The sequence below is a fragment of the Moschus berezovskii genome, chromosome 14, assembly GCF_049115385.1.
Source record: "Moschus berezovskii isolate FMDL1 chromosome 14, NW_MosBer_1.0, whole genome shotgun sequence".
Lineage (NCBI taxonomy): Eukaryota > Metazoa > Chordata > Mammalia > Artiodactyla > Moschidae > Moschus > Moschus berezovskii.
In genome coordinates this window covers 58,728,994-58,740,000 of record NC_142473.1, presented here as the reverse complement: position 1 = coordinate 58,740,000, position 11,007 = coordinate 58,728,994, and the positions used below count along the sequence as shown (strand labels likewise).

The window sequence follows — 11,007 nt, the reverse complement described above, 5'->3', positions numbered from 1 at the left end:
TCCAGCCCAGCGTTCCTCATGATGTACTCTGCATATAAGTTAAATAAGCAAGGTGACAATATACAGCCTTGACGTACTCCTTTTCCTATTTGGAAGCAGTCTGTTGTTCCATGTACAGTTCTGACTGTTGCTTCCTGACCTGCATACAGGTTTCTCAAGAGGCAGGTCAGGTGGTCTGGTATTCCCATCTCTTTCAGAATGTTCCACAGTTTATGGTGATCCACACAGTCAAAGGCTTTGGCATAGTCAATGAAGCAGAAATAGATGCTCTTCTGGAACTCTCTTGCTTTCTCCACGATCCAGCGGATGTTGGCAATTTGTGTTCTGCTTAGCTATATAATAAAGTGGCAAACACCCTGCACCACTGACATCACAGGACAGTTACCTATAAAACTAGACTTCTGACTCTGGGCCCCAGCTTCACTTTCTCACAGGTCATCATCTTCATCCGGGAGAGCAGTTGTCTGAGCAGCCTCTAAATCGTGCTCCTACTATGCTGCCAAGGCTGGGTCCATGACCACCTCTGGCGGGGCAAGAGCAGGCATGGCGACAAACTCCAAGTTAGGGTCTCCAATCAGTTTTCTAGCAAGCCAGAGGAAGGGCTTTTCAAAGTTGTAGTTACTTTTGACAGAAATGTCATAGAACTGAAGATTCTTCTTTCAGTGGAAGACGATTGACTTTGCCTTAACCTTTAAGTCCTAATATCCACTTTGTTGCCACACAACACAATTGGGATGTTCTCACACACTCGTACCAGATCTCTATGCCAGTTAGGCATATTCTTGTAAGTAACTCTTGATGTTACGTCAAACATTATAATGGCACACTGAGCTTGTATATAACAGCCATCTCTCAGTCCACCAAATTTCTCCTGACCAGTTGTATCCCATACATTGAACTTAATAGGTCCTCTGTTGGTATGGAACACAAGAGGATGGACCTCAACACCCAAGGTAGCTACATACTGCTTCTCAAATTCACCAGTCAGATGACGCTTCATGAATGTAGTTTTTCCAGTACCACCATCACCAACCAAAACAAGTTTGAACTGAACTTGGGTTTCTCCTTGGGCAGATGATGTTACGCAGCTCGCGTCCCAGCGCCCTCAAGGCCTCCGCGGCAGGGGAGCAAGAACTCTCCGCCCAGAGGACTCGCTAAACCGCCTCCTCATGGCCGCAGCCCGCCGCTGCCTGGATCCCCCAACACCCGTCCCCTCCGCAGCCCCCCATTTACATGTTGCATAAGTTTCAGTTGTATAGGAAGTAAATCTGTTAAACTCGTACACATATCGATGCTGTTTTTTTTTTCTTATTTCCTTTCCTATGAAGATCATTACAGAACACTGAGTAGAGATCCCTGTGCTACACAGATGTCCTTATTGTTATCTATTTTATATACAGTAGCATTATTTGTCGGAGAAGGCAATGGCAAGCCACTCCAGTACTCTTGCCTAGAAAAATCCCATGGATGGAGGAGCCTGGTAGGCTGCAGTCCATGGGGTCGCTAAGGGTCGGACACGACTGAGCGACTTCACTTTCACTTTTCACTTTCACACGTTGGAGAAGGAAATGGCAACCCACTTCAGTGTTCTTGCCTGGAGAATCCCAGGGACAGGGGAGCCTGGTGGGCTTCCTTCTATGGGGTCACACAGAGTCGGACACGACTGAAGTGACTTAGCAGCAGCAGCAGCATTATTTGTCAACCAAATTTCTCAACTTATCCTTCCCCCTTATCCCCTGGTAACCATAGGTTTTTTCCTACTTCTGTTTTGTGAATAAGTACATCTATATCTCTTTTTGATTCTGCATATAAGTGATATCATGTGATATTTGTCTTTCTTTGGCTATCTTCACTCAGTTTGACAATCCCTAGGTCCACACATGTTACTGAAAATGGCGTTAATATGTTCCTTTTTATGACTGAGTAATATTCCATTACCTGTATTACTGCATCTTCTTTATGCATTACTCTAATGGATGTTGAGGTGGCTTCCATGTCCTAGCTATTGTAAATGTGCTGTTATGAACATTCGGGAGACTGTATCTTTCCAAATTACGAGCTCATGACAGAGGCCTTATGGAGAACAGTATGGAGATTTCTTATAAAACTATTAGAATACAATAGGACCCAGCAATCGCCCTCCTGGACATATACTCTAAATGATTTTTGACAGGCAATTTGGCAGCATTAAATTAATTCACATTGTTGTGGAAATGATACCAGCCTTCATCTCAGAACTCTTTTCATCTTCATAAACTGAATCTCTGTACCCATGAAACTAGAACTTCCATCTGGGTCAAGAGAGTAAAACCAGTTTTTAATAGTGGTTCTTTGTGGGGTAGGATTTGGAGGAAATCTTTGACTTTTAGAGTACACATTTTGTTTTGATGTGTTAAAATAGCATGTATTTGTTTTTCAGTCAGAAAAAAACAATTTAAAAATGTGGGCATTTCTGCTTCATCAGAAAAAACTCCCCCATCTAAACATCTCCTTCATTCTGGCAACTCCTTTAACGTCTGTCAGCAGGCAAAATCATAACTTGGGTATATTTTCAGTCCCTAAGAAAGGAAATGCCTGCTTTCCCTTCATAATGCCAAGAAGGAAGGATGTAAAATCCCATTTTACCGAGACCCAGAGAGGGTATTTTTGTTAGCTAACCTCATACAGAAAGCCAGTAGGATGAGTGGTGGTTTCAATTCTACTATTATGTCCATATCATGCTCCCAACATTCATTCATTCAACAAGCATTTATCAACATTAACTCTTCTAGGACATGGAGATGCAGATGAGATCAACACCAGCTCTTTGAAAGGAGCTTACCTTCCTGCTCCTTTTTCCATCCAGGTTGAGAGAATAAAACCAGTTGTTAATAGCGGTTTGTTGTAGGGTAAGATGTGCAGTGAATCTTTGATTTTCAGAACACACATTTTGTTTCGATGTGTTAGAATACATGAATTGGTTTTTCAGTCAAAAAAAAAAAGAATTTAATTCTGTGGGCATTCCTACTTGATCAGAAACTCCCCAATCTAAACATCTCCCTCATTATCACATCTCCATCACTCCCTCATAACCTCAGATATGCAGATGACACCACCCTGATGGCAGAAAGTGAAGAAGAACTAAAGAGCCTCTTGATGAAAGTGAAAGAGGTGAGAGGAAAAGTTGACTTAAAGCTCAACATTCAGAAAACTAAGATCATAGCATCTGGTCCCATCATTTCATGGAAAATAGATGGGGAAACAGTGGAAACAGTGGCTGACTTTATTTTGGGGGGCTCCAAAATCGCTGTAGATAGTGACTGCAGCCGTGAAACTAAAAGACGCTAACGCCTTGGGAGGAAAATTAAGACCAAGCTAGACAGCATATTAAAAAGCAGAGACATTACTTTGTCAATGAAGGTCCGAATAGTCAAGGCTATGGTTTTTAGTAGTCATGTATGGATGTGAGAAGTGGACTATAAAAAAAGCTGAGTGCTGAAGAATTGATGCTTTTGAACTGTGGTGTTGGAGAAGACTCTTGAGAGTCCCTTGGCCTGCAAGGAGATCCAACCAGTCCATACTAAAGGAAATCAATCCTGAATATTCATTGGAAGGGCTGATGTTGAAGCTGAAACTCCAATACTTTGGCCACCTGATGCGAAGAACTGATTCATTTGTAAAGACCCTAATGCTGGAAAGATTGAAGGAAGAAGGAGAAGGGGGTGATAGAGGATGACATGGTTGGATGGCATCACCGACTCAATGGACGTGACTTGAGTAAACCTCGGGGGTTGGTGATGGACAGGGAGGCCTGGCGTGCTGAAGTCCATGAGTTGTAGTGGGTCGGACAGGACTGAGTGACTGAACTGAACTGAACTACCTTCCTGCGTGAGTGTGTGAATTACAGACAAGAGGAAAGAAGCAGATTAAACAAGAGACCCACTGGGAAGTATTAGTTACTGGGGCCTGAGTCTTCAGTAACACGTTCTTGACCTCTCAGGCCACATCTTCGCCTTCCCCAAACAACTGCAGTAGGCCAACATGAACCATCTCTTCACTATATGTGCAATGTTTACTGGCCGCCTGGAAAAACTTACTTTCCTGAAGGCCTGTACTTTCTGCCTTGTAGATGCATCTCCTAATATCTCTGGAAAAGAGCCCCTTCTCTCCACCCACTGCCAGCCTCTCTAGACCAAGGTAAGTAATCCTTTTCAAAAAGTCAGATTGTAAGTATTTCAGACACTGAGGCTCAGGAGGCAACTTGAAGGATACTGCATAGGCACAGAATCATTTAAAATGCAAGCATTTAATACGCAAAAGCCATACTTCGCTCATGGGCTATACAAACACAAAAACGATCAGGGAGCTGGTTTTCACTCATGGGTCTACATGATGACCCCTGTTGTAGACTGAGACCTTGTAATTGAGCTGAATCTATGCAGCCTTCCTGGGAAAGAGCCCTCTTGTCCTCTGCCTGCCTCTTATTTGTAGTAAATCTTCAACTGCCTAAGCTTTAACCACATTTCAAAAATAAAATTTTTAAGAGAAATCATAAACACAGAAAGAAAACAGTAAAGCAAGAAAATAAATAGCACTTTAACCATTCAACAAATTCAAACACTTTTAGTTTGTTCCTGAGAGTTGAATATAATATTGAGACTCATCTTTGAGAGGTTTTGCAGATACTGAACCCCCAGCAGGTGGAGGAAATTGCTCACCAGCCCGTAGACTTCAGACAAGGGGAAACCAGAAGGTTGATGATGGTGACTCCAAGTCACCTCACCACCAATCAATCAAAGAATTGTCTAGGAGTTGATCATGCACCCAGCATCTCTGCCTCACCCAGTCTCTACACACCAATCCCTGGTAATCAGAGGGGTTTCAGGCATTATGAGCCTTAGTTCCCTGGACTCCTTCCTTGGCCCCTGCAATAAAGACTGCACTCTCTTTCACCACCACCCACTGTCAGTACAGGAGATTTACTTTGTTCCCACAAACAGACCCAAATCTGATTTCCTAGCAATCGTTCCCTGTCATCTGTCTCCCCCAACATCCCAATACTGAAGATCCCTAAATTATAGCTTGTCACCCACAGATTGGACCTTTTCACTCCTGTACCTAAAGTTCTCCTGGGGATCCCCTTTGCCCTTGAGATAAGGGACAAGGTACAAGCTACTGTTCCTGGCATCAGATGGTCCTGATGCCTTTTCTCAGTTGCCTTCCTTCTAGCTCCAAGTCCAAGGTTACTTGCCTCTTGGTCCACCTCTGGACACTCCCACATTCCAGGCTAGGCTGAGGTGGGCATGGACAGTCAGACAGTTCCTGCTGGCAAAACTTCCCCAAGACCATGTGAACAAGATATCTTTCATCCCAGGTGATCCCCAGGCACTAGGTTCAGCATCCACCTTAGGACCTGTATCTTTCCCCCATCAATGCACTATGGGCTCTTGAAGTGGCAGGTGCCATGGCCTCCCAAACCCATCTCAGCTTTCCTTACGCAGGGCCAAGTAATAGAAGATCAACTGCAAGACTGCGAAGGTCTGGAGCCTGCGTTCCAGTGGCACAAACAAAGGTGCAAATTCCACCATGCTGATTCCTCTGCTTCCTCTGGAGGCTTCTCTGAGCTCTGCTGTGGTCTGAGACACCTGCTGGTTTTTGTTGCTGCCAGAGGTTGTTAAGTATTTGTGGGAGTGGGGAGGAAGGGTGTCCAGCCAGCCTAGAGTCTCATTGCACCTACCCTGGCAGGGAGCAGTATCCTAGGTGAAATATTTAAAATCACCTGGCCTGGACTAAACTTACTACAGAAGAGAAGTGCACTGGACTCTTCAGGCAATACATTATCTGCCAGATCACCTTTGCTCAAATCTTGCCCATTACTTGGCAAGTAAAGCAGCAAGCGTAGGGCAAACCTGCCCTCTTTACACTTACACAACTATCTGGCTGCAGTAATTATCTCCTTTCACCTGCCAGGTCCATGGAACCCCTTTACAAATAAGAAGTATGAGCTCCCACATAAATATCTCTAGGCCCCACTGTCTCCTCATCTGGCTGCTTTTTCCTCATTTTGCCTGGTCAGTAAAACTCACGGAAGAGCCGTCTGATTTCCATGCCCTCTCCTCCAATCTGTCCTCTTGCTTCCAGACTTCAGATGCCACTGTCCCACGGAACTACCCTTGACAACTTCACCACTGGCCTCCACACTGCTGAAAAGAGTGATCAATTCTCAGCTCTCATTTTGACCTCTCAGCAGCCTCAGACACAACTGTTTCTTCCCTCCTCCTTGAAACCACTTGATCTGTAGACACCACACTCTCTTGATTTCCCACCTGCCCCTCCATCTACCTCTGCATCTTCATGGTGGCTCTTATCCTTCAGCAGGCTAACTGTTTCAGGGCCCTTCTGTCCCCTCATTCTTTGGACCTTCCCTTTTTTCTCCATTCTCCCCACCTCAGAGACCTCCTCCAGGCTCATGGCCATGGAGTCTGTCTACAGGATGAAGACTTCCAAACTGTATCTCTACCCCTGACTTCCCCGCAAGCTCTAGATTTGACTATGTAGGTGGGTACTTGACATCCTCCCTGATAGTCAGCTTGGCATCTCCATCACAGCCCGTCTAAAACTGAACTTGACTTCCCCTCACCTGCCAATACTACAGTCTCCACGTAGCCACAGAGCTTTGCAAAATGGTCACACAGGGAATATCCTGGTCATCCATTGCTAAGGACTCTGCCTTTCGTGGCTGATGGCCTAGATGCCTTGGAAATTTCATTGTGGTTACAGTGCTTTCCTAATCATAGTGAGTATACTTAAAAATGTTTCAGTTCAGTTAATTTCAGTCACTCAGTCTTGTCCGACTCTCCGCGACCCCATGAATTGCAGCACTCCAGGCCTCCCTGTCCATCACCAACTCCCGGAATTCACTCAAACTCATGTCCACAGAGTCGGTGATGCCATCCAGACATCTCATTCTCTGTCGTCCCCTTCTTCTCCCGCCCCCAACATTTCCTAGCATCAGAGTCTTTTCGAGTGAGTCAACTCATCGCAAGAGGTGGCCAAAGTATTGCAGTTTCAGCTTTAGCATCAGTCCTTCCAGTGAACACCCAGGATTGATCTCCTTTAGAATGGACTGGTTGGATCTCCTTGCAGTCCAAGGGACTCTCAAGAGTCTTCTCCAGCACCACAGTTCAAAAGCATCAATTCTTTGGCAATCAGCTTTCTTCACAGTCCAACTCTCACATCCATACATGACCACGGGAAAAACCATAGCCTTGACTAGATGGACCTTGGTTGGCAGAGTGATGTCTCTGCTTTTTAATATAGTATCAAGGTTGGTCATAACTTTCCTTTCAAGGAGTAAGCGTCTTTTAATTTCATGGCTGCAATCAGCATCTGCAGTGATTTTGGAGCCCAAAAACATAAAGTCTGACACTGTTTCCACTGTTTCTCCATCGATGTCCCATGAAGTGATGGGACCAGATGCCATGATCTTTGTTTTCTGAATGTTGAGCTTCAAGCCAACCTTTTCACTCTCCTCTTTCACTTTCATCAAGAGGCTTTTGAGATCCTCTTCACTTTCTGCCAGATTATTGATATTTCTCCCAGCAATCTTGATTCCAGCTTGTGCTTCTTCCAGCCCAGCTTTCCTCATGATGTACTCTGCATATAAGTTAAATAAGCAAGGTGACAATATACAGCCTTGACGTACTCCTTTTCCTATCTGGAACCAGTCTGTTGTTCCATGTACAGTTCTGACTGTTGCTTCCTGACCTGCATACAGGTTTCTCAAGAGGCAGGTCAGGTGGTCTGGGATTCCCATCTCTTTCAGAATTTTCCACAGTTTATTGTGATCCACACAGTCAAAGGCTTTGGCATAGTCAATGAAGCAGAAATAGATGTTTTTCTGGAACTCTCGCTTTCTCCATGATCCGGCGGATGTTGGCAATTTGATCTCTGGTGCCTCTGCCTTTTCTAAACCCTGCTTGAACATCTGGGAGTTCACGGTTCACATGAAAATGTTTACAAGTCATTAAATATCATTTCATCAAGTTCATGCTCTACTCTTTGTTGATTAAATATCTCTTGCGATGGAAAGCTGCTTTGCACTACCAAAACCAGCCACTTTGATGGACTATGGTGACAACGTTCTCTCTGGCCCCTGTCCCTGTGCCCTTATTTCTCCCACAGACTCATAAGCCAGAGGGACTGCTGGGTATGTGATTGCACAAGCTAAGGAGCAGTAGTGCCAGACCTTTGCAGAAAACTGTAGCACCAATGTAGACTTTAACCAGAATATATGCAGTGTTCAGATACATATCTTCTCTGGCTCTCTGTGTAGTCAGACATCTTATATGCTGGTGTGAAAAGTGATATCATTTAATGATATAGAAAGTCCTTTAATACAGAAGGGCACTATAAAGGACAGAAATGGTATGGACTGGAGGGGGGGGTCCTAAGATGGCAGAGAAATAGGACGCAGAGACCACTTTCTCCCCCACAAATTCATCAAAAGGATACTTGAACACTGAGTAAATTCCGCAAAACAACTTCTGAGTGCTGACAGAGGCCATGAGGCACCCAGAAAAGCAGCCCATTGTATTCTAAAGGAGGTAGGAAAAAATATAGAAGATAAAAGAGAGACAAAAGAGGTAGAGCTGGAAATCCGACCTGGGAAGGGGGTCTCAAAAAAGAGAGAAGTTTCCAAACACCAGGAAACACTCTCACTGGCGAGTCTGTGGCACGCCTTGGAACCTCAGAGGGCAACATAACCAGGAGGAAAAATAAATATATAATTAAAGCCCACAGATTACAAGCCCAAAGGTAACTCCCAGCGGAGAAGCAGCATAGACGCCTGCATCTGCCACTAGCAAGCAGGGGGCTGGGCGGGGAGGTATGGGCTGCATTGCTTAGAGTAAGGACCGGGCCTGAATGCCCCAAGGGCAATCTGAGGGTACTATCTTGAGCTAGCAAAGCAGACTGTGGGATAGCTACCCCGTGAGAAGCCCTAACCTAAGACACCACCAGGTCCGCTCACAGAACAAAAGACTGAGCAGAGCTAGCCGGCTGCAGACTGACCCATCCTCTGCCAGAGACAGGCAGGCAAAGGCAGCGAGAGCTGGAAGGGGGCAACTGTGGTCCCAGAGAGGCATCATCTACCAAACTGCAAGCAGGCTTCCTTGCTAACCAAGACTTCTTGGGATTCTGGATGGTCGACCTACGCCGGGAGGGTTGCAGCCAGATATCAGCTCCCCAGAAGAGACACACGGCACACCTGAGAAGGTGCACTGGTTGTACACCCAGAAAACCGAGCGGCAGGGACAGGGGAGGCGATAAGTTGCAGCAACCGCGCTCACCAAGCACCTGGTCACCTGAGCTGCTCGGACCTGGGATGGGAGCAAAATGCAGGCCCAACCGAGTCTTCGCCTTTGTGGAGTACCCAAGTACCTGAACCTGAGCGGCTTAGACCTGGGAAGTGCATACAACCCAGGGACGGCCTCAGACAGTTCCCAGCAGAGCAACCTAGAGCCTAAGCGGTGTAGACAGGGAAAGCACACACGCCATGCATGGGGGCAAACCCAGTGTGGCTGAGACACTGCCAGCACACACCAGTGTTATTTGTTAGCAGTGTTCCTCCCTTCCCACAGCACGACTGATCAAGTAAGCCTAAAAAAGTGTCCACCATCGCCCCTTGTGTCAGGGCAGAAATCAGACGCTGAAGAGACCAGCAAACAGAAGAAGCTAAAACAAACAGAGGGAACCACCTTGGAAGTGACAGGTGCAATAGTTAGCACTAACTACATAGGAAGGGGCAGATAGATCTTGAGAAGTATAAGCTGGATCAAGGAACTATCTGAAAATGAACTGAACCCACACTGTCCACAACAACAACAGAGAAAGTCTCCTAGATGTATTTTTACTATTATCATTTTTTAAATTAAAAGAATTTTATTTTAAGTCCTCTATTACTCCTTCAATTTTCATTTTTATAACCTATTACTCTGCAAAAAAAGAAGACCTTGTTTTTTAAAGCAAACTTCATATATATATATTTTATAATTTTTGTGACTTTGTTTTTTTCTTTAATATTGTATTTTTGAGAATCCAACCTCTACTCTAGATTTTTAATCTTTGCTTTTTGGTATTTGTACCTTTAAGAACCCAATCTTCAGTACCCATTTTTACTTGGGAGCGAGATTACTGGCTTGACTGCTCTCTCCCCCTTTGGACTCTCCTTTTTCTCCACAAGGTCACCTCTATCTCCTCACTCTCCCTATATACGTTGTCTACAAGAGACCCACCTTGAAACAAGGGACACATACAGACTGAAAGTGAAGGGCTAGAAAAAGATATTCCACGCAAATAGAGACCAAAAGAAAACAGGAGTAGATAAAATAGACTTTAAAACAAGGCTGTGAAAAGAGACAACGACACTACATAATGATCAAAGGATCAATCCAAGAAGAAGATGTAAGAATTATAAATATATATGCACCCAACATAGGAACACTGCAATATGTAAGACAAAAGCTAACAAGCATGAAGGGGGAAATTAACAATAACACAATAATACTGGGAGACTTTAATACCCCACTCACACCTATGGATAGATCAACTAAACAGAAAATTAAAAAGGAAATACAAACTTTAAATGATACAATAGACCAGTTAGACTTAATAGATATCTATAGGACATTTCACTCCAAAACAATGAATTTCACCTTTTTCTCAAGTGCACATGAAACTTTCTCCAGGATAGGTCACATCCTGGGCCATAAATCTAGCCTTGTTGAATTCAAAAAAATGAAATCATTCCAAGCATCTTTTCTGACCACAATACAGTAAGATTAGATCTCAATTAAAAGAGAAAAACTATTAAAAATTCCAACATATGAAAGCTGAACAACATGCCGCTGAATAACTAACAAATCACAGAAGAAATCAAAATATGAATAGAAATGAATGAAAATGAAAACACAACAACCCAAAACCTGTGGGACACTGTAAAAGCAGTGCTAAGGGGAAGGTTCATAG

The 11,007-nt window shown here is 44.3% G+C and overlaps 1 protein-coding gene and 1 pseudogene across 1 annotated transcript in view; both read right to left on the bottom strand.

Annotated features, from left to right (window-relative positions):
* LOC148775627 (2-acylglycerol O-acyltransferase 2-like) overlaps positions 1–5,618 on the bottom strand; it is a 14,525-nt gene extending 8,907 nt beyond the window's left edge. The window contains exon 1 of the mRNA XM_088843497.1: positions 5,477–5,618. Coding sequence (XP_088699623.1) covers positions 5,477–5,567 — 91 coding nt within the window. The 5' untranslated portion in view covers positions 5,568–5,618. The remainder of the gene's footprint in view (positions 1–5,476) is intronic.
* On the bottom strand, positions 352–960 carry LOC148775628 (GTP-binding nuclear protein Ran-like; annotated as a pseudogene).
* Positions 5,619–11,007: the final 5,389 nt, after the last annotated feature.